Here is a 25,026-nt window from a genome sequence, read left to right on the forward strand (position 1 = left end):
CAAAAGACTCAAATATTTTCTGCGCTTCTAGGGAAAACAAACCTTCAGCTTTCCTGTTTCTCTAAGACTATTTATAGCTGTTCAGCAATTTTCAATAACTTAACAGCAACTTTGAACAAAAAGTGCTCAAAATATGTGGCTAAATTCTTAGTAAAACATTGCATACACTCAAGAGCATACACTCAAGCAATCAGATTCTGCAGACTTAATTTTGTGTGTGATTACCCCAAACCATCTTTCCTCCTTTCAGGAGTTTTCCTCCTCCACAAGGAAAACACATCTCCTCCCTGCTAAAATCTTCTGACAACCACAGAGGCTCCCTTCCTTCACCCAGTCCTACTGGGCCTGTCTCACCCTTCCTGAGAACTTCAGAGGCCACCAAGCGCCCACTTCTGCACACCTGAAGTGCTTGTGGCTAGATCTCGTGAGTATTATTTCTAACTTCCATCCATAATTTGGTTTCTTTGGAGTCAGAGCATTCACCAACCTATTAGGAGATCAAAGCCATTCAAGGCTTGCAGCTGCCGTTGGCTCTGCTGAGGGTAAGCAAGTAACTCAGCGCTACTAGCATAGTAGCTAGGGCACGCCTTTCACTGCCCATCTAATTAGTCTGCAAGTGGACAGGAGTTATACTGAACTCATTGGGAGAATCTCTATCTTTAATACTGTAGCAGGTAATAGGCACAGAAAGCTTTTTTCCTGAGAAATGCAGGTTTTGTGTTTCAGACAGGTGAGAAGTAATGTGTGTTTTCTGTGGTTTAAGAAGTGATTGAGCCCTTTTCATTCCTGTTTGCACATATCTTGTTGGCTGAGCCCTCTGTTAAAATCTTAGCCCGAAGCAGATTTCTAGAATTAAAATACAAATGCCCTTAATAAACTAATTTACAAAGGAAGTGTCAATGGAATACTAAATCATAATGGCAGGAGTAACTCCAATATATTCTTAATGAGGCTCTTTGAAGTACTTAAACTGGCAAAAAAAACAGTTGTAAAAAGAAGCACAAAACCATTTTATTTGTGTTTAGTCTCAGATAACTTTCCTTCCACTGGGCTTATAACACCCACAAAAAAAAGTTTTGGTTTCCAACTTCTTGTTTCTGAAAATGTTTTTAGCAAATAGACACTTACCTGTTGCAACATGACGTCCCATTCCAAATATGGCGTAAATAATGACAGGGAAGAAAGAGCCATATAAACCAAAAACCGGATGGACTGAAGACAGAACAGCAAAGGCCAGCCCTATAGAAAGTTGAATGGCATTACTTCACTAATGAAGATAAAATGTTCTGCATGCAATTTTTTTAAATGAGGAAACATCTACGATTTTATTAGAGCAGGAAAAAACACACCTTCATTTACAAAAACCTTGAGCATAAGTCAACTACTATACAATTAGGATCAGGAAGGACTGTGGAAGGTTTTTCATCAATTGCCTGTCACCAAAACCTCACACTTTCTTCTGAGTCCTGGTCACCAGCAGAAACAATTAGGTCACAGATACAATCTATGGCACCAGCTACCATGTTTCCAGGTTGTCTCCATTAGTCATTCCAAACGTTTTTTATTAGCCAGTCCTCACAGGAGGAAGCAGCACCATTTCACCCCTACCCTCGCAAACATGGCTTTGAGACTGCCAGGGCTCCAGGCAGTCAGATGGTTATTTCTTACAAACAGTTCAAAACCTATAATTTTGGTTTGGATGGAGCGCGTTCAGTCTGCTTTGTTCTAATTTCTTAAATAAAAAAATATCCCAGTGTTCATTGCCTTTAGATGCCTGAGTTTTTAATCCTTTAGCTATTAACATTTTTTTCATTATGTAAAGCTGTCAGTCCTGAAACAGAAAGTATTTTATTTTCATATTGAGATGGAAATGAACTGAATTGGTTAGGATTTAACTTTACAAACCTACCAGTTACCTTTATTGCTTAGCTGTAGACAGCATCCATCTTTTTCTTAGAAAGCCTAAGAATATGCCAAGAAATCATCTTTTACCAGAGACATTCCTGCAAAGCAGCAGCTTTGATTGTTTAACTTTAGAAACCTAAGACAGCGACCAAGTCTGCACTGAATTTTTGCAAGTCAGCAGAAAGAGACACTCACCAGACTATGCTTCAGACCAGCAGCCTCTACTGCCATTTCACTGCCCCTAGGAACTAAGAGTAGGAGAAATGGCCTGGCAGAGCTGCCCCATAAATCTTGGTGAATACCTTGCCGTGCAGTGGGGAAGGCAGGACTGGCTTCTGTAACACACAAGATGCTTTTCTAAGGTCCACCTTCAACCTGAGTGGCCAGTCTAAGCTAGTGTATATGTGTGTGTGCTGAGAGAATGAACATGGCAGAGGTGATTCAGATCTATGAAATGGGGCTGCCTTCTGTGTTACATTTGAAATTTCCAAAGAAAATTAAATGCATAGTATTAATTGTTCTCACAATTGTTCTCACAAACTTTCCTGACTGCTGCAGAAAGCATTTTTTACCTGAAACATTGGTGTATGGGGTTTGAATAATATGCAAAGTGCCAAAAGAGTATCTTTGTTTATAGGCTTTCAGTGGCAATTCTCAAAATTTTGATTCAAGAGTTCTCCTCTTGTATTTTCGTTTGAGTCTGTAACAAAGAGCACATGATAGGGGGAGGCAATAAAACACCAGAAGGCCAGAGGCATCAAGTTCCCTGTGAAGTAAACAAGGCCTAACAGTTCACCTGTTCTCAGAAAAACATTACTGTGAAGATCTTGCTGAGATGGATCTTACATGGATCATCTTCACTCACACTGCGCTCAACAAAGCAGCACTATCACTTGTGGCTTGGAGAGGAGAGATTTTAAAACATTTATGTTTCAAAACTTTGATGCCCTTTTTAAAACAGAAATAGACTTTGTTGCCCTTCTGCCTTTTAATTAGCATATGTACAATCATTGCTTCTGCTCTTTTCTTGTAGCACACCATTATCATGAACCAGAAAGATCTTTGAAATTATAGTTCTACATCCATGTTCCCATGATCAATAGACATAAAAGAAGGTTCTGACCCAAAAGCAACACAGAAGGGTGTGCCCGAGGAGAATAAAAACAGCACAGGAGAGAACTGCATGACCCTATCCAGACAAAAGTGAGCACAGGGGAAAAAAATAAAGAAAAGGAGAAAAAGATTTTTAAGGCTTGCACTGAAAATCTCTTCCACTATAACCAATTTATGAACAAACAAACAAAAAACATGAAACCACAAACGTGGCAATTTATTCACTAGTAGAATACCACTCACAGATATTCCAGGCTTACAAAAAAAGCATTATGCAAGGCTAATTTATTTTACTTTCCAAAAAGTTAAGGATTCAGTAAAATCAGTCTGAGTTCAGTCATACTTTAATTATAACAACATAATTGAAATGAAGCAACCTCTCTGTGTGGACAAGCATAGGGAAAATACACAAGATTCAGCACTGAATGTTGAGCCAGGTTTGTACTTTACAAGATCGACTGGGAAGAGGTCTATAAATCCTGGTTAAGATGATCTGCAAAATGCTCTGTTTCAGATCCTAATTAAATGAAAAGAATTCTCTAACACTGAACCAGAGAATTACAAATATAGAACATTTTCATCTGAAAACATTCCTATTTCCAAAAATTTCCTATCTGCGTGCTGCAGAACTTCTACACAATGCATAAACTCACCTAGCTGAGTTCCTTTGCATGCTTTCCTCCTTACTTTTTTCTTTTCAGCAGCTATTACAAGGGAAGCACAAAAACTTCCTCTTCACCAAGAAAGGTTAACAATTTTGGAAGATATATTTTGAAATATCAAGTTCATTTTGCGGAAGGCAGATTGTGTCCACATCATTGTAAAGTTTGTGCTTCCACTGTCTTAATTTTGCACCTTGAAGTTTTCCTTATAAAATCGACACAGTTCAGTTCAAATTGATTTTGACCCTAAACAACTTTACCACTCAGTTCAAGAGGAGGCTAGCTTAGAAGTTGTACAAAACAACACTGAAGAGTACAGTAATACACTGCAGGCTAAGCGTCCTGGTTTCAGCTGGGACAGTGTTAATCCTAGTAGCTGGTATATTGCTGGGGGTTGGATTTAGTATGAGAATAATGTTGATAACACACTTATGCTTTCAGTTGTTGCTAAGTAGTGTTTATGCTAAGTCAAGGACATTTGCAGCTTCTCAGGCCCTGCCAGCGAGAAAGCTGGAGGGGTACAAGAAGCTGGGAGGGGGCGCAGCCAGGACAGCTGACCCGAACTGGCCAAAGGGATACGCATACCATATAACATAATGCTCAGTATGTAAACTGGGGGGAAACCTGGCCAGGGGCCGCTGCTCAGGAACTGACTGGGTATCAGTTGGTGAGCAGCGAGCAACTGCATTGTGCATCACTTGTTTTGTGTATTCTAATTCTTTTATCATTACTATCATCATTCTTATTATTTGCTTCCTTTTCTGTCCCATTAAGCTGTCTTCGTGACAACTCAACAGTTTTCTCACTTTTATTTTTCTTATTCTCCCTCCTATCCCACTGCAGGGGTGAGTAAGCGAGCTAGCGGCTGCGCGGGGCTCAGCTGCCAGCTGGGGTTAAACCATGATACTAAGCTAAAATATTTCCAGAAGAGGGACTCCTAGCTCTTTTACTATTCAATATTTCCAATTAATCCAGGTTTAAGAACAGCATACACTGTTCTTTCCTCTCAACATTTATGAGGAAAACAAGGGTTCAGCTACCACAAGATATTCTGTCACCATCTGGCTGTAAAAGCCAATTCTTATTTCTCTACATATGTTTACTTTGGTTTTATGTTTCCTAAGACCTTCTGAGTCTGAAACATTTGACAATTACAGTCAGACTGTGTTTGATCCAGCATAAACTGTACATGTTGTGGGTAGAGCACAAGAAGCTCAATCCAGTCCCAGATCACCCACACAGAAACTTTGTCAACAGCTCAGCTCAGCTATCTGAACAGGGCTGAGTGGAACAAAGAGGCACAAACTGAGCAAACCCTTACAGTCAGAACTGGCCAACAGAAATCTGGCATGAGTCCTGTAAAAATGTGGAAAAGGGGTTACCCTGCCCAGCAAAGCCCCAACATCCAAAAGGAATTTTTCTTTACTCACAGACTTGTTGCTGAGAAATATCTCTTGTTTACAGGCAGACAATCTAAACATAAACCCAGCCCTTGTTTTCTGCCTTTCATGCGTAAACCTTTCAGAATCTTTTTGTACTTAGTTTCTAGAAGCTGTGTCTCCTGTTTTTTTCATGGTGAGGTCATGGCAGTCAGGACAGAGCTAAAATTACCAGCCTCTGACTCCAGTTCTGGCTCTGTTTGTTAGCTTTTTGCTCCCATTACTGAAGCAGGTCAATCGTGTGCAAGAACAAAGAAGCATTATAAAACAGAATTAGTAAAGTCTTCAGGCTTTCTGATTTGGCATATAACGTTCTAAAAGGTTCAAATACTTTTAAAGATATAATCAGTAGTATATTTCAGCTCATTTCATTAATTTTCATATTAAACTTCACCACAATGCATTCCATATGCTCCAGAAGTAGTCAAAAGACAGGAAACATTATTTTAAATTTTTCATTCCAAACAGTAATAACACTCAAAAGAAACAGATCATAAAATAAGGATCTCATAATCTTCACTGGTAATATGGAGAAGCCTCTATGGCAGTGACATTAAGGTTTTCAAATAAGTATATAAATTCCATGGAAAGAAATGCAAACAAAGAATGAAAAATAAGTTCAGATACAGCACATCAATATTGTTGTTCTTTCTTTTAACTACCTCCTTATCATAAGATAACATTGTGTGACAGTCTCATTGAAAACCATGCTTTCTGACTAGCATCAGATGCGTAACAATCTTTTAGTATGCCACAGCAAAAAGCAAGAGTTGCTGCACCACTTCTGGTAAATGTCAAATGCAGGTAACTACAAAATAACAAGCCTGATACAAATAGAATCAAGGCCATGTCCTATCACAGGAGAAAGGTCTCCGTTTAATAGCTTCTGATAAGTAGGCTAGTGCCAAACGTACAGCAATAAAAAATATGTTTTCCGAAGAAAGAGCTATGAATCATCAGAGTATGATCAACTAGTTAACAATTTTCTGCATCTGGAAATACACTCATGTTACATACATATATTCTGAGCAAAGCTACACCATGTCTTTTGAAAATACAATATGCAAATCAGAAATTTAAATGAAGAAGCAGGAAAAGTAGTACATCTATAGATAATCCAAGGAGTTTCAAAATTTGTCTCATTTACTACTTACTGTGGAAAGCTATAAATTTAAAAGTTTTTCTGGTAGTGTATATATTCAAATAACTTTTTATTATTGTAATATTCTGTTTTTAAATGTGACTATATTAAGATGGTCCAACCTCAAATTTAGGGAACCCAAAATTACACTGATACATCTTATCCCACTCAAAATGCTATCTGCAGTTGTGGTCACTGTCTGATGCTTCAGAAAAAGATAATTTCTCCTTTTGTTCACAAACCTGAATTACATAGTAAGAAAAGTATTTCCTGTAGATGCCCTAAAATGTAAAATTAACACATTTTAACAAGTCTCCTGCCAATTTTTCTTTGAGAACCTACAAATCAGGCACCCAATGGCTCATATCACAGGCTTTAATTTCTAACTCTGGGATAGCTAACTTCCACTGAAGAAAAAAAACCCAAACAAACAGAAAACACTTTTAATACTACATTTCATAACAATTTTCCTATACAGTCCTACAGTTCTGGAAGATTATTTGACACTGGCTTGTTAAAAGTTATTAACACAGAATGATCCTTTGGAAATAATGTCATTTACCTCCAAAACCTGGAAAGTCCAGTGTCAGCTCTCTCGGTGGTGCACATGTACACCTCATGCTTGCAGATCTCTTTCCTAATGGCACCATTTGCTGGGGCTGTGCATGTGCATTATACCTTCTGTCTGATTGATTTATTTAAAGAGAAAGTGATAAGAGCTTAAAATCATTCCTTAGTTCTTCTGTCATTCAAAGCCTGAGGCAAATGAAGAATGTAAAAGCAAGCTGGGAGGACATTTTTCAAAAAATGTACCATTTATCTTCAAGAGACCACACAATGTTGAGTTAGCAACCATTTTCTCTTTTTTGAAGGATGCTTCAGTGCAGCTCCTTCCCATGCAACTGTCTCCTTCAGACTGATGAGAATTAAGCATCTCAGCTCTATTAGTCATAGTACCTGAACTCACAATAATTAACACTATCTGAAATGCAGCTCTGCCAGTGTACCATGTGACAACTGTGTCAAAGGTATGTTTGAGAAAGCACTGTTCTGTTTCTGCCACTTTGCAGATCTCCAGATACTGACATTTGTATCCTCATGTTCAAGACAAAAGATATGTAAGTATTACAGTAGAAGAAACAAGTGGGCTCTGTGACCCATTTATGAATTCTCTATTTGAGATAGCTTGACCCTTCTGTACATAAAAAAGCTTGGATACACACAAAAACAGATGGGGGTAGGGGGTGGGAGGGGGAAATAATCTAGTATTTTATTTTCTTTTAACGGAGCTCATGAAAAAAAGAGCTATGACTCTTGACAGACAAACAGAGATTGTCTCTAAAATAAAATTAAAGAGGCATTTTGCAAGTGGATTATAGGGAAAGGTGTCTGCATCTCAGTAAGAATAAATAGAGAATGAAACCCATAAGAAGCTTCTGGCAAGCAGGTAACTATGAGGCAGCCTTTTGAGAATGTCATGGTTTAACCCCAGACAGCAACTAAGTATCACACAGCCACTCACACACTCCCCTGGCTCTCCCCAACGGGATGGGGAGGAGAATCTGGAAAAAGGTAAAACTCACAGGCTGAGATAAGAACAATTTAATAAAGGAAAGAAAATATAATAACAACAACAGTTGTAATGAACAGAAGAGAGAGGAAGAGAGGAATAAAACCCAAAGGAAAAAAAACCCCAAAGTGATGCACAATACTATTGCTCACCACCTGCTGACCGATGCCCAGCCAGCCCCTGAGCAGCAATCAGCAGCCCCCGGCCAACTCCCCCCAGTTTATATACTGAGCTTGATGATCTGTGGTATGGAATATCCCTGTGGCTAGTTCGGGTCAGCTGCCCTGGCTCTGCTCCTGCCCAGCTTCTTGTGCACCTCCCCACTGGCAGAGCATGGGGAACTTGAAAAGTGCTTGATTGAGAGTAAGCACTACTTAGCAACAACTAAAACATCAGTGTGTTATCAACATTATTCTCATACTAAATCCAAAACACAGCACCGTACCAGCTGCTAAGAAGAAAACTAACTCTATCCCAGCCAAAACCAGGACAGAGAAGCATCAACCCTGTGGAGAAACAAAGACCAGTTGTGACTGATAACAAGCCTCAATCAGATGAACCTGACTTCTTGAAATCCTTGAAAAGGGCATCCATTTTGATAAATTGGTGGCCAAGGATCTCAGCACAAAGGGTTTTCCTGGTCTCTCTGACATGGAAGATTATAGGTGAAGTCATTTCTTCTTCTTCCTTCAGGGAGTCAGCATTCCCTGGACTTGTCAGTCCCTGTCCATGGTGCTCTGGCACCCCCAGGCACAGGGCTCGGACATCTGTGCGGCTTATCGGGTCATACTAAGACACGTGCACATGGAGATTAGGCCCCAAAGGATTTAGAGGTCATTCAGAAGCTGAATTCACATTTCTAGTACTCTGTCAGAAGGTCTGTATTAGCACATATGTAACTTGGAACAATTTTAAGAGGTTAGAAATGAGATATTGCATGCACAGCAGCATTAGTGCCTTTCTCCTCTGATGGAAAGTCGTATAAATATGCAACATTGCCCTACATTTGCTTACTAACATGTTACATTTCATGATCATCTTACAGCATTATTCTTCGTATGGGAGAACTGTAACAGAGTTCAGCTGGACACGTTTTCACGAATAATTTATGACCTACATGGATTCTCCAATGCCTTCTCTAGGAGATTTTTCTGGCTCTGTTTCCAAATATGCTTATTCAGTTTCATCTACACATGATATTTGTATGCCAGATGTATATTTACAAGACAGCTCTACCTCTTAATAAAATTATTAGCTCCAGTTAGTCTGCTCAGAGAATATTTATGTCTACATTTATGGGCAGAGTCTGAAAAAAACCCTAGCAACCACCACCCTTGAGAAGACACAGCTGGAGCTCCTCCATGAAAAGCTAAAAAAAAAAAAAATATATATATATATGTATGTGTGTATATATATACACACACACACATATATATATAAAAAGTTTTTGGCATCATGCCTTCCAAAACACTGGGCACCAGTTCTGGAATGCATGACGGCAGTATAGTTCATTTTCTTAATGGCAAGGTCTCCAGCCAGTGTTAAGGAATCAGCTGTTCAACAATAAATCCAGCTCAAGATTAAATTAACTTTAATTAAACATACGAAACACACCAATCCTCAGTGAGTTATTATTGGACTTGCAGAATGAAAAAAAGAAGTTGGCCGGAATAACAAAACCGATTTCATCGGATGCCATCTACATATTTTGCTTTCAGAGGAAGTATGTCTCAAGAGCCCTCCACCTCCCAAAAAACAGCCCACCAAAACCCACTTAATCCAAAGCATTTCTTGCTCATGATAGGTCATAGAAAAGGCAGCAAATGCATAACACTGCTTATAAATACTATATGAAGTATATCCATGCGCTAGCTGAATACAAAAAAAATATATTTTTTTAAAAATTACGAACTGCTATAGTCCTAAATGTGATAAATTTGAAAGTCCAAACCTTATACCCTCATACTCCCACATGGGCAACTTTTGAGTATATGCAGTACAGCACATGGACAGATGTTTATTTTAAAAAAATAACATAATGTTTATGAATTCAGCTAAATACCAGGAACTCAGCAAGATAAAGCTTGAATCCAGAAATACAGTGACAGTTTTTCAGTTTGAAAAAACACACAGAATTGTCTTAACTTATTGATAGACACACCTCAGTTCAAAGCTTCCCATTTTTTTTGAGCATCAGCAGATATTGAAAGGAACTATAAACTTGTGAAGGAGCCCCCTTGTGCTCTGTATTCTTTTCCTTCTTATGACAGGCAAACATGTAATTTAGTACATCTATGAATGCAATTACGTGATAAGCAGATGCATCATTTTATCCCAATATTGTAATGAATATTTTTAGAACTACTTCCATTTTTAAGTCTAAACTTATTCCTGCTACTTTATGCTCATTTAATCATGTGCTGCAACTGTCTTTTACGTTAAATGCCTTTCCTGATAAGGAAAAAACTTTCTCTGGTTGTAATTAACCTGTCCAAGCCATTTAAATCTTCTCCCAAATATAAACTTTGTTTTTCCAATCCTTCTTCTAGCCTTTTCTTCTCCTACTGAAGCTTAAAATCATCTTCCATGAAGAGAGGCAAACAAAATTACACATTGGATTTCAGCTAGTGGATCAACAGTCAGCACTACCTGTAGTTATCAGCCTCTTTGCAGCTCCTAACCCACCTAACAATCCCTTTTTTTCAAATAGGCTAATTATTTTCCAGCAGATCATTAAAATTACCCCTAAATGAGAGCATCAGCAGAGTTGTCTTTAGAATGCATACATAAATCTGAAGCAAAACCCACTAGCTGTCCTAGAGCCTTGTTTCAGAACTGTGTGGCAGATTCAATCACTATGGTATCCTTTATTGCTATACATGCAAATATTATTTTATTATCATTGAAGGGAAATATTGCTTGCATCTGGTCCAGTCCCTCATCTGCAATACAGACTTGTAACTTGGATACAACACTATACTCACTATGATCTAATCATAGAATATCATTCCAAATTTGACAGGATCATCAAAGGTACTTGTTACCGGACTTGCAATGTCACTTACGTATTCCCTCAGAGTTCTGAGATGATAATTACCTGTCTCAGCCCTTGATCTGAGTATGTTTCAACTCCTGTGTTTAAACTTGGTTACATATCCATGCATTTGACCATTTCCCTCATGGGCAAAGTCATTATCCTTCAGTAAAACTGAGATAAAGTCCCAATTTTGTACTGAGCCTTCAGTTTAGATCAAATATTTAAGTAGAAAGTACCATGTCTTGGTTTTGTCCTCTTTTTTCTAAGGCTGAAAAAACATTTGTGGGTTTGTGTTTTTCAGAAGAGACTGTCATGGTTTAACCCCAGCTGGAAACTAAGTACCATGCAGCTGTTTGCTCACTCTCCTTCCCCCTGCCCCAGTGGGATGGGGGGTGGGGGGAGATTTCGAAAAAGGTAAAACTCACAGGTTGAGATAAGACCAGTTTAATAGTTGAAATATTGTTTGAAAAAAAATAACAAAAAGGAAAAAGGGAGAGAGGAATAAAATCCAACAAGATGAAGTGATGCACAATACAACTGCTCACCACCCACTGACTGAGGCCGAGCCAGTCCCCAAGCAGCGACTGGTGGCTCTATCGCAGTTAAAACCAGAGTAGGATCTAACTCAGTTGTGATGCTGGACATTCATATTAGTAGCAAATAATTGAAACCTGTATTCTTTGCACCATAAACTATCAATACATGATTTTGCATGAGGCATTTCTGTGTTTCAAGAAAAAGCACTTTTGTGTTTCTAATTTCTTTCCCCATATACTTTTCTATTACTGGACAGTGTAAAGAGCTCGAAGATGCTTTAATGAAAAGTACAGGTTGCAAGTATTATCATCACCCAGTGAATGACAAAACAGAATTTAAATCATGGGTTTGTTTAAGCAGGAGTCTCTCTGATCATTAGTGGCTTGCAGAATAGTGTTATATCACCAAAATCTTAAGCGAGATCTTGGAAGAAGCTTGCGGGGAAGGGTTGATGCCTGAAGTTAAATACCTGCATTAGGAATTTACATCCAGAAAGAGTAAAGCAACTTCATGTGTTAAGCAAAGCACTTAATTTTCATATTATATAATATCCTAACCGAAGTACTTCAGATATATTTGTGTCCCCTAACTATATAGAGAATGATGTACATAAATTATGTACACTAATATACATATTCAAGCAGACTAACTGGGGATAAGTTCTCCATCAATTAACTCAGTTGCACAACGTTTGTATTTGTACAGACTTTTTCAGACAAACTCAGAGTTACATTTTTTAGAGCCCATGACAGTCAGAGAAGCTTACTGATGGTTTGCAGCATTACCTACATGGCTTCTAGATGCCAGCCTTTTTGGACAGTATGCGTGGTTCTACCCAGAAAAAAAATACCAAAACAAACACACAAACAAAGAAACACATTCTAAATAACAACCCAAAAGCAAAAACTGAGATGTGATGTACCAGCCAACACGCTTTGCATGATTTAAATCCTAAGAGAAGGCACAAAGCTATTTGTTTGAAAAAGACAAGATTGGATGAAGGCGGCTAGCAAAATGGATTAATGAGAGATGGATCAACAGCTTGGTGATGAATAAATGATGCCAGGAAAGATCAGCTATGAAAGGCCTTGAAAGTAAAGATGAGTAATTTGCTTGGTGCAATAAAAAGTTACCACAGACTGTGAAAATGAGCTAAGCAGCTGCATTCTGAAGAGATATGAAGGGGCTATAGCACATGTTCAGAAGGCTGCAGAAAAAACACAATGACATCTTTATGAGATTTAGCTACATGAAAGACTGCATCATAATGCATCTTAATATTATCATGCAAGGAAACTGAGACAAATTCAGACGCAGCTTGATCAAAGTATGCTTCTCATACAAGTAGGTGGTGTCCAGGTCACACAAAAAAGCCACAAAAAGAATCCTGGTGTTATTGTGACAGGTCAATGGATGAGTTACAGGAAAGAAAACAGTAAGACTTGCCTTAACCATGTTGAGCATGAACTGTTTATTACCCACAATGACACAGATATACTAGCTGAGAAACATCTCACCTAAATTTTGATGTCTACATCATCAGTGTTTACACCTGAGTGACTTGCCTGTTACACTCCATGGAAATCTTACCAATATAATCAATCAGACTTAACAAAGTAAAGGATTAGGTTTAGTCAGATGAATCACACCTGTGGTGAGTTGATCCTGGCCAGCAGCTAAGCACCCGCCCAGCCACTCATTCACTCCCCCTCAAAGGGTGGGGGAGAGAACCAGAAAAGCAAAAGAGAGAAAACTTGTGGGTCAAGATACAGTTTAATAAGTGAACAAAAGAAAAAGGAAAAAAAATATTCATGGAAAAGCAGTCATTCACGAACTTCCATAAGCAAATTGCTAAGTCTTATCAACCAGATCTCCAATGACTAGTAAGAAATACAAGAGTGGCTTGTTGCAAACTACATATTTACACTCCAGAAAGTTTGTTTTATTAGCAAAATTTCAAATTGGAGAGAAAAAAAACCAAATTAGGCATTTATGAGACATCTACATGGACCTAGGAATTGAATTTGTGTGTATGGGGGAAGAACACAGAATGAAACGGAAAGAAAAATCTTTACATGATGATTGTTGATGGGGTATTTATAAATTCCAAAGGAAAAGAGAAGAGAGCAATGAAGTCATAGTCCAAGCAGCAAAGGATTTCTTTGTTCATGTAGAGACATCTTGCTGCAGTCTATCAATAACAGGTCTTTGAGAAACACGGACGAATTGGGTAGTGATTACCAAAACATGAAAATCAAATTTCTTAACTGTCTGTGAAAATATACAGCAAACTTGAAGACTGGATGACAAAGCTCATTTTAGATTCAAGGGTTATTTTTCGGCCTTAGGTATCAGAGTAATAATAAGAATACTGTGTCTGAAAAATAAGGTGTTGAGCTCTGTATTACTAAATGATAGCTGGAACTAATGAAGCCTAAATTCTTTTACTGGTTTTTATTCATGGCTGACTGACTTTACAGTCTGAGACAGTGCAAGTTCCAGCAGAATTTTTCCAGTAATTCATGCGTTTGAAAGGGCTTTTTTTTTCTTTTTTTTTTTTTTTTTCTACACAGATTACCTAATGCCTAACAAGGTATAAATTTGTATTATCGCTTTTTAGAACTTGGAGGATCTGTTTCCACTGGTCATTTTCAAAAAATCTGAAGAACATAATTATCTTTGACACTTTCCTTCATCTTCTGTATAATTAGCTAAACACCTCTAAAATTAGAGGATATACACAGAGACCATAGAAGTATTGCCTCAATAGATTAATAGGACATAAGAGTTAAGCATTGAATTTTGGGGCTCATGAATTAAGACTAATTTGGCATTTTTAGTGGTCAGTGAAACAACTACAGGAAAACTTGGAAAATGATTACTTGGTTTCAGCCATGACTCATCACAAATGCCAAGCAGCACATGGTGATAATGCCATGCCTTTCCTTCCCATCTCCCACGTTCCTTGGACTCCTCACCTCCACCCCAGTACTGGATCCATTTGTTGTACTGAATGTTGTTGATCAATGGATTCCCTCTGAATGGTTAAATATGACTTGGGCATGTGTTGTAGTTTAAGCCCAGCCAGCAATTAAGCCCCACACAGCCCCTCGCTCACTCATTCCCCGCAGTGGGATGGGGGAGAGGATCAGAAGAGTAAAAGTGAGAAAACTTGTAGTTTGAGATGAAAACAGTTTAACATGTAAAGCAAAAGCCATATGCACAAGCAAAGCAAAACAAGGAGTTCATTCACCACTTCCCATCAGCAGGCAGGTGTTCAGCCATCCCCAGGAAGGCAGGGGTCCAACACGCGTAAGAGTTACTTGGGAAGACAAACGCCACCACTCTGAATGTCGCCCCCTTTCCACCTTCTTCCCCCAGCTTTATATGCTGAGCATGACACCATGTGGCATAGAATATCCCTTTGGCCAGCTGGAGTCAGCTGTCCTGCCTGTGCCCCCTCCCAGCATCTTGTGCACCCACAGCCTGCTGGCTGGTGGGGTAAGATGCAAGGCAGAAAAGGCCTTGACTCCGTGTAAGCACTGCTCACCAACAGCTAAAAACATCCCTGTGTTATCAACACTGTTTTCAGCACAAATCCAAAACATAGCCCCATACTAGCTACTATGAAGAAAATTAACTCTACCACAGACAAAACCAGCACAGCATGCTTTAAACAGGTTTCAAAAGCATTTGAAAAGTAGTGGCAGAATTCTCTGCAGAATTTATTACGTAATTTCATGTGGATTCTTTGATAGCTATTGTATTCTTTATTGGATAACATTGTGAGAGAGTAAGGTTAACACCTTAGGCACTGAGGCATATGGTTTTACACTTAGTTCAGTGCTAGGCAAGGTAACACCTTACCTTCTAAAGATCTATTTCTTCCACACTGTACATAATTACTCAGGTAGCGTGCTTTTCTTGTACTCCGTTCCTAGACTCTGTCACCACGGGACATAATTTCTAGTTCATGTGTGTCCTGATGGAAGACATTTAAACCTAAATATGAGCTCAAGTGTTTCAATTTTCAAGTAGCTGACTTGAAGGTATCTTGCAGGAGTCTGAAGTCTTTAAGTCACATCTAGAATCTAGTAATTTTGACCCTGAGAATGATGAATAGTAGTAGTTCTTTAAAACTTAGTCCAACATAAAAGATGGCATAAGAACAGCTATTCTGAACTATCCTATACCTTTATAAAAGACTTTTTGGGAGAAAACATTACCTGCATACATTGATTGCTGTATTTATATTACTTTGCTCTTTTATTTTTCCCACTTACAGGGCAGAAACCAAAACCTGCTATTGTGTACGAATTCTCCATAAAGAGTTTCTGAAAATTCTGTGAGAAGCAGCAGTTATGAGCATTTTTTTTTTGTTGCGTTCACTACGACACACTAAGGACAGTGATTTTCCTCTTTCCTACCTTCCTTTACAAAGGGAAGCCAGTTATATCATCTAAAATTTAGCTTAGATGTTGGAACACAGACACATTACACCAGATCAGAGCAGCTGCCAACCTGAATAGTCTGAACATGGCCAAGGCCAGATGAGTAAGAAATCCCACAGTAGGAAAATGTGAAAAATGCAGCCCAGTTGGAAGGTCTTTCTTAATTATTCTCAAGCTACTGGACTGCTCTCTACCCTGGAATATGCAGCTTCCATCACTCAGAAAACTGTTGCTTACGAATACAACTTGCAGGTTTTTTCTGTATGCTACCATAACTCAAGTTTATTTCCATATACTTGAATTTACTTAAACATGTTGCTGCAACACCAAATGACACTGCTCTGCATGTCAGTTACCACTGGTTACTAAATTTTTCTTACCATTGTTAGAGTTTCTGCTTTCATTTAATTACAAAACTTCTTGTTTTGTGGGTGGAATGAAACAGACACATATAAGACCTCTCAAAATTCAGGGTCTTTTCCCTTCATGCCGTATGACAAATGAGTCTTTATTTTCTTGCATAACCCTCTCTGTGAAGACATTAAAGGATAGTCCTGATAACTGGAAGGCTTACAACACTAGGAAAAGAGCTAATGCAAACAGGGTCTAAATAAATATGTTGTGTTTAAGCTAAAGCACCACAAACATGGTAAAATATTTTGGTATCTAACTCTCCTCCTTTTGAATCCCCTAATATCATTCTGAAATCTTGAAAAGTAGTGAGGAGAGAGAAAGGAAAAACAGATCAGCAGGAGGGAAGAGTTTCAATGTATTTGGTTTTAAACAGCATAAAATAAGGATAAAATTCTTTCTAGAGTACTTAAAAATAATCTAGAGAGATAAAACCAGTATTTCTATCTTCCCAGGATCTTCTTAAATTTATCTGTTACATTAAATTACTTCTTGGTACAAGACTCAAACAAGAAAATCCTGGCTAAAACTAACAGTAGTGCAGAACTGCTGTTTAACTTAATGTTTTTGATGAATTTCAACAATACTGTTATTAGCAGCATTTTAAATACAATTGCTGTATAGGCACATACTAGTGAAATCCGATACTTTGCAGTGTTACATATTAAGGTTCTTAAAGTTAAATCATGCCAATGCAGATGTTCCTAATTACTTTAAAAGCACAAATACTTACACAAATTAGTTGTTTCCAACTCCAGCATAATTCAATTAAAGGAGTGCTTATAATGTAACAACATCAATGACAGTTAAGCATAACTAATATGGGAAATTGTTAAGAAAGAATCAACATGGTTTACATAAGGGAAGGAGTTAAAGTCCATTTGAGCAAGATAAGCAGCTGTGATTTACCTGAGGCAAATACAAAATATTGCCAAATGAAGGTGACACTATCAAAGACACATCAAAAAACTGAGAAAAACATTTAATTCCCAGTAGCAATCACTTTACAAACCCAGATTACTGGGACTTCAGGTTTCTGCAGGTAATTGTGCAGGCTTTTGTTTTGGGGGAGTTTTTCCTTTTCCTTTTTTTTTTTTTTAAGCTACCAAATGGAGTCTAGCTCCACCCCTGCCTTGTATAGCTGCTTGAAAAGAGATGTGGTAGGTAACATAATACAGCATTAAATCAACGCAGAAGCAGAAGTACGCAAGCCATGGATGCAGGCAGATTCTTTCTGTGGGTAATGCCTCTGGCAGGAGCACCCTTTATGCACAGAAAGTTAGTATTTCCTGCTGTGCTCTGGGCTTCCAAAGGTTACGGTATAATGCCCATGTTTCTTCCCAAACCGCATTTCTTACAATGCAATTATCACGTAGATGTATTTTGCTTTCCATATGGAATAGGGAAAAAGGTAGTCATTTAACTGATAAAACATTGTATAAAACCATATGCTGTGTGAACACAGTTGCTGCTCTCTTATCTTCTATATTAAGTCTGTGAAAATTTGTCAGAAAGGTGGGATATATAACAAAGTTCCAGCTCACAGAAATTAGCTACAATAACACAAGGTATTTCTATCCACTTTTGCACATCCAGTATGTACACATAACAGTTAAAAGCATATATTTTTTCCCTTATATTTATATTTAGATTAAATCAACACTAAACATACAAGCATGCCTTTGTTTTAACCAAAGCTTTATGATAATACTAAACAAGGAAAAAAAAAGAAAAGAAAAGAAAAAGATGACCAGACCGATTCAGCATGACCAGATTTGAAACATATGAATTTGAAATGAGTTAACTGACTGTACCTTGAGTCACCTGTTGGATGGCTAGCATCATCCCAGAAACTGTATCGGGAACCAAATTTTCCTTCCAATTGTAGACAGGCACCCATTTCAAGATGGGCAGCCTTCTCATACACCATACTTTGACATCTTCAAAGCGAACAGCCTGGATCTTCCTCCAGACTGCATTTCTTTTCCTTTTTGCTCCTGTCATCATTGCCACCCCACAAAAGCAGTTCCTCTTTCAGAAGAGTGCACAGTTGAGGAATCACCCTGATCTGTGTCAGTCTCCAGTTTTCTTCGGAGATTTTGCAGTTCCAAAACTACAGAGAAAGAATAAATGAGCAGAAGCACTTAGGAATTCTGCAGCTGCTCTCTAACTTTACTAAATAAAAACACTTATTAAATGCTTCAATCATATAAAGAGCTAAATGAAATTCAAGAACCGTTTGTAGCAAAGATCACATTTTCTGCTCTTTGCAAAAATTTAGTCTAGTCTCAAGTTAGTTAGTGATTCTTTCCAGTAACCTCCCGCTTTATATTCCTTGTAATGCCTGTGCTTTTGGCCTCAGTCCAGTGGCAAAATGAGGTATTACTGGGGGTGTGTGCGATATAGGCTGAGCTATGCTAATATGAGCGGGAAGTGCCCAGTGGAGCAGGCATCTCCCTGCCAAGCCCAGGAGAGCTGCCTTGCCTCTCCTGGGGGTAGATTTTCTGGCCACAGTCGGAAAGCATGAAGTCCTCCATAACCTGGTGCTAGCAAATTTGTTTTACTCCGTCAATGTTTTGTCTTCTGAATGACAGTAAAGAGCTTATTTATGTAGAAAATGCAAAACAGCAGGTAGCAATAAGTACTGACAAAAACATACACAGATTGCATCTGTAGGCTGAAGCCTCAGACCTAAATGTAACAAGCTCATAGTGCAGTGAAGGACTGCAGGCTATCAGCTCCGCATGGGAAGTGCCAAAAATGCTTGTGACGATCACTCTCCTTCACAGCTATTCCTTTCTACTCCTGGTAGTCCACACAGCAAAGGCTCTCTCAATGAAGACTTCACCAAATAATTTTTGATCTTGTAATCACAGAATGGTCAGAGTTGGAAGGGACCTCTGGACATCAGCTAGTCCAACGCCCTGCTAAAGCAGGTTCTCCTAGAGCAGGTTGCACAGAGTCACATCCAGGTGAGTTTTGAATGTCTCCAGAGAAGGAGACTCCACAGCCTCTCTGGGCAGCCTCTGCCAGAGCTCTATCATGCCCAAGGTAAAGAAGTTCTTGCTCACATTCGGGTGGAACTTCCTGAGTTGCAGATTGTGCCTGTTGCCCCTTGTCCTGTCACTGGGGACCACTGAAAAGAGCCCGGCCCCGTCCTCTTGACATTTGGCCTTAAGATACCTGTGTGCATTGATAAGGTCCCCTCTCAGCCTTCTCTTCTCCAGGCTAAACAGGACCACCTCTCTCAGCCTTTCCCCATAAGGGAGATGCTCCAGTCCCCTCATCATCTTTGTAGCCCTGTGCTGGGCCCTCCCCAGCAGTTCCCTGTCCCTCTTGAACTGGGGAGCCCAGCACTGGACACAGCACTCCAGATGGAGCCTCACCAAAGCAGAGCAGAGGGGGACAATCACCTCTCTCAACCTGATGGCCATGCTCCTCCTAATGCCCCCCAGGATCCTTCTCTGTAGAAAGTTTTCCTTTCTTCAGACTTCCCCTCTTTCCTCCAGGGTCTGGGAAACCTGAGGGCTGGCCTTAGCAGTAAAGACTGAAGCAAAGGCGCAATTCAGTAACTGCCTCCTCTGTGTCCTTCATCACCAGGGCGCCCACCTCATTCAGCAGCATGCCCACATTTTCTCTAGTCATCCTTTTACAACTGATGTATTTGATGAAGCCCTTCCTTGACGTCCTTGTCCTTGTCCTTGACGTCCATCATCAGATTTAATTCCAGATGGACCTTAGCCTTCCTCAACGCCTACCTACATACTCTGACAACATTCCTATATTCCTCCCAAATGGCCTGTCCCTTTTTCTACATCCTGTAAACTTCCTTCTTCTGTTTGAGTTTTGCCAGAATACTCATCTTGGGAGGCAGCTAAGGGACATATATCGCTGCTCTGGTTGGCCTGGCCTATTCACTAGTTGGATGTGATGGTGTAAGCATTGCCATATCAGACCCCTCCCACCAAGTCCTTCAGTTTAAAGCCCAGCTCACCATGTTGGCTAGCCTGCCACCAAAGAATCCTTTGCCTCTTCTAGACAGGTGTATCCCATCCCTCCCTAACAGGCTATAGCCGTTAAAGAATATCTTGTTGTAGAAACTAAAACCCTCATGATGGCACCAGCCACTAAGCCAGAAATTGATTTGTATTATACATCTGCTTCTGGATGCACCCTTTCCTTTAACAGATAAAATGGAAGAAAAGATAACTTGGGCACCAATATTTTTATTTGCACCCCCAGGGCTTTATGGTCTTCCTTGATTCTGCCCAGGTTCTGGCTTGCCCACATGAAAGAGTAGTAGTGGATAGTAGTCTGTGCAAGTTGTGAAACCCTCATGGCAACATCTCAGACCTTAGCTCCCAGAAGCCAGCACACCTCACATGAGTACTTGTCAGACTGGCAGATGGGTGTCTCAGTGCCCCTTAACCAAGAGTCACCTACTATGAGCACCCAAGGTTTCTTTTTATTGTATCCACTGTGCGCTGCTGGTACAGCTTCTCCTTGTGGACCTTGCTTGTGGGTGCCTATAGCCATTGAAGCTTCATATCTGGTTTGGTTGTGATGCTGGAGGGTGAAGACAGAAGCAGAGCCCTGCTTTTGTGGGTCCCCAGGGTCCAAGGTGCCTCATTTCTTTGGTGTCTGCTACAGGAACATGGTTCTGAAACCACCTATCTATCTCCATCTCGGCTCCTCTGATACTGCGCAGCCTTTTAACTCTTCCCTGCAACTCGGCCACCTGACATAACAGATCATCAGCCTGTGCACACTTTATGCATGTACTTACATTTTCTCCAGGAGAAGGATCCGGGCACTTGTTGCAAACTAACTTTTGTACTAATATCTCCTTCCTTACCAGTTCTGTCTGGGTAGAAGCACCAGACATCTCAGGGACTTTCTTTGCAGAAACACTGGTTTTCAGGCTGAGGCCAGTGCCCAACCGTTATAGCAGAGACCTAGAGCACTTCCCTTGACTGTGGCCCTGCTAGCAGGGCGCAGGGCCCTCCCTGTGCACCCTGCCACACAAATGGCCACACAAACTGCCACATCACGCCCTGGATGGTAGCACCCCTCAGGGTCATTTAAATCTCATGGCAATGCCCAAGCTGCATCAGCCTTGCTCATGAGAGCTGCTGGCTCCTGGTAGGATTCTCAGCTCTTGCTTGGGTTTCCCTGGCTCCAGGAACCCCTCTGTCCACCTTAATCTAGTGCTCAGCCACAGGACGTACCGTTGCCACTGCTGCGTGCCTCACATGCCTCGCCAACTAGTAACGTCATGTACCTTGTGTACAATACACAGTACTCAGACACAAAGTGATAAGAGCATGGAAGACCTTTGAATGTCAAGTCATTTAAGTGTCTTGTTGGATATGGAGCAAGGACACAGTGGCTTTCCTTTAAGTATTTTTTATCTCTGCATGGGACAGAAATTTAATGTAAAATGCAAGGTCCATCATATGTGTGAAGTGTCTTCTCAATCACCATTCTGCATCAGGCATAAAAATAAATATGCATTTTTAATATTTTAATTGTATTTACATAAATTCATTTAAATGTTATTATTTAGATTAAAATAAAGCATTATTCATCTGAAAAAACTTTAGAAAAATGAGGCTTCGTTTCCAAATGCAATAGGGAGAAAAACACAAGGGCAAATGCAGCACAGTTCATTCTACTTAGTGACATTTAGGTGGTGTCAATTGTTGTGTCTCTTAGAAGTGCAAAATGAAAAAAGAAAAAAAGAAATATCAGGAAAAGATTGCTTAAGACAGACTCTCACTCTTAACTATTTCAGGCATACTTACTCTTTGCCCTGCCCATCCTTTAACCATGCACACTTTTTAAAGAATAGAAGAAACACAAGACAGGTTTATCCTACTTCTGTTCACTGGAATAAGCATCTAAGCATTGATTCCTTTTTTCTTTTTGTTTTTGTTTTTTGTATTTTCCTTTAGTGTTTTTTTTTAATGTGGAGTTTGGGTTTGGGGTTTTGTATGTGTGTGTGTTCCTGCTTTTAGCTTGGAAGTGCAATTCAAGGATAATCAAGGCTTTTACGGCTGCCACGTGTTCCACAACACAGACCCTTCCCTACTTCCAATGATCAGAAGTAGACAGGAATCCTTCTAGATACAGCAAGAGTTACTCAGCTGTCAGGAGGTGCTTAGTTTTGATAAAATGTTCAGTACCTTTAACTATAATAGCATTTTCTGGGGAAAAAATATAATAAAACACATCTATACATAATTTGTATGTACAAAAATAAATCCAAATATGGATACTTGTGTGAAAGAGACTAGTCCCATTTTGTTTAATACAAATTACGTTCCCTAGAAGCTCTGAATATTCAAAACAATACCCATTACAAAACCAAAGAACCTTCACTAAACACACAAGAACATACTCTCCATTCTTCAAACTTCTCACATCAAAATGCTGAAGCTGTTCGAAAAAATCTATAATTGAGATTTTCCCACCTTATATTTGCAGAGTCAGTAAATCTGGACAATTTTCATCAATCCCAGACTAGTATCTGAACTCCTAGGATTAGCTGTATCAACAGACTTTTGTCCCTCACCAATAACAAGGGATGGTTTCTCTCTATGGGTGTGTGCATGCGTGAGGGCAAATATCTTTACAGCTAAGACTTGAAAATTAGCCCTGTTAGACGCAGACAGAACTGCACATGCAAAGTCTTTGGGATGTCCACGCTGATGTGGAATTTGTGCAGAAGTTTTGTTTTACTCCAACAGTTACTTAGATAAGTTAAAAATTGCATTATCATTAAATCTGGAGTTGATAACATCGTCGCCAGTCTTAAATAAGTATTCCTTGTTGTAACTTTGAAATTAATAAAGTACTCTTAGTTAGTGACACAAAGCAACATATCATTTACAGCCCCCCAGAAAAAAGAAATCAAAAATTTGAAGGGAAAACAGATGCATAGGTATGCATAACAGCAAGCCTATACCTCACTAGACAAATCTAACATTTGAATCTTAAAGAAACATCAAAAAACACTATCCTGAAACACATATTGTATCACACACACACCCTGTTTAAACATTTTCCCACCAGGTGAAATTCATTAACCAATGAACGTATAATCTATAAACACCCAGACTATGCAGATTTGTCATACTTCAAACTGTATCATGATGTACCTGAGATATCAGGACTATGAGATCCTCTCCTTTCCTGAAGCAGGCATATAAAACTTCGTTCTCTGGAACACCAAAAGCGAAGCATGAGGAACATTTGGTTTTATACATTTAAGTCAGTATATTCACACACAATTTTAAGGTTAGATGTTTTACAATTAGCTTTTTCAATGATCTTATGTAAGGAAAGCCTATTTTCTAGTTATTAGTTGCTTTTTCTGAGAAACACAAAAAAGTATGATTCTAGTACTGTACATATCACCAAATGATCCAACTGAATATATAATGTTTGAGCTTTCCTCACCTTTTCTTCAGTGGGGAAACTGATTTCCATTCATCCTTGTCCTCTACCCTGACCAACAATCTCTATGAACTCAGTTTTGATGCTGCTATCGTTCTGTCAAATACAGATAACAACGTCTAAAGGATTAAGAGGATACTAGATGAAAGATGTAAGAAAAAAAATCTTGATCACACAAAGCTTGTGTCTTTAGGAAAGATAGCTGAAATTCCAAGAGAAATCCTGTTAAAAATTCCAAGTATGTTTGACAAAGCACAGCTGGATGGGAATGGAAGTCAGATTTAAAATAAGGGGTGATAGGTACTAGTTCAAAGAGACCAGACTGTGCAGTTCATAAATCACAGAACAGAGCACACGAGGCTATTATACAAGCTACTGGAAAGATAAGAGAGTGATAACAAATGGAACAACATAAAAACAGCGACAAAAATCCACACCTTTAAAAAAGCATTTGAATGTTGAGAATTTGTAAAAAAATAGGTTATCAATCACACATATTACATAAAATTTTAAACTAGACCACAGAGAAAGCATATGTTTAAGCATGCAAATTATTTACTACTGAAATTTAAGGAAATTGGTCCTCTGAAATTCTGGTGCATAAAACCCGAACATAATTCACAAACTCTGAAGCTTGCCAATATATCTTCCACGGTTGATTGCAATGCATTTATTTTCAGTGATACCTAACTCTAAAAGTACTCCTGATTTCCATCATCAAATACTTCAAGGTGGACCTAAATTTAAAAAAGGTATGATTCTTGCCCTTCACAAAACAGATTAAGCTAAGTCTCTATCCTTTCTTCATACAGGACGATTAGGAGCCACTATGGTGACAGAATATCTCCTTTGCCACAGATTAATCAGAATTATCGCAAGATAAAGGTGAGTGTCCAGGCAACACAGAAGTCAGACCTGACTCAAATGGCTTGGGCTCGGCTGTTAACACTCTCCTTGTCAACGGGCTTCTCAGCCCCGTTGGTGATGCTGTGCTCCACACAACTGTGTGAAGCAACACCGACATCGAGTGGCTTCACTTGGTATTTCTCTTTGTTTATTGCTGAGCCCAAGAGCACTACCTAGCCTCACGACATGATGGTTTTGGAACTGGATAATGTTAACTATGTAGTTCAAGAACACAACATGCTAAAAATCAAAAGCCTGCAGCATCAATAAAAGGTTCACTCATTACATTTCAAACGTATTTACTGGTCAGAGATTTAAGACAGGAGTTCCTAGTGCCCAGGTACCGTCTGCTCTCAGCTCATCTCATGAACAAGAAATGCAAGTGCAGAACAGGCA

At 39.2% G+C, this 25,026-nt stretch overlaps 1 protein-coding gene across 1 annotated transcript in view; it reads right to left on the bottom strand.

Moving 5' to 3' along the window:
• SLC26A7 (solute carrier family 26 member 7) overlaps positions 1-18,299 on the bottom strand; it is a 70,007-nt gene extending 51,708 nt beyond the window's left edge. Inside the window, exons 1-2 of the mRNA XM_055703897.1 lie at positions 18,081-18,299; positions 1,129-1,239 (exon numbers count right to left, since the gene is read on the bottom strand). Coding sequence (XP_055559872.1) covers positions 1,129-1,239; positions 18,081-18,273 — 304 coding nt within the window. The 5' untranslated portion in view covers positions 18,274-18,299. The remainder of the gene's footprint in view (positions 1-1,128; positions 1,240-18,080) is intronic.
• Between the last annotated feature and the right edge of the window lie 6,727 nt (positions 18,300-25,026).

The sequence above is a fragment of the Falco cherrug genome, chromosome 3 (assembly GCF_023634085.1).
Source record: "Falco cherrug isolate bFalChe1 chromosome 3, bFalChe1.pri, whole genome shotgun sequence".
NCBI lineage: Eukaryota > Metazoa > Chordata > Aves > Falconiformes > Falconidae > Falco > Falco cherrug.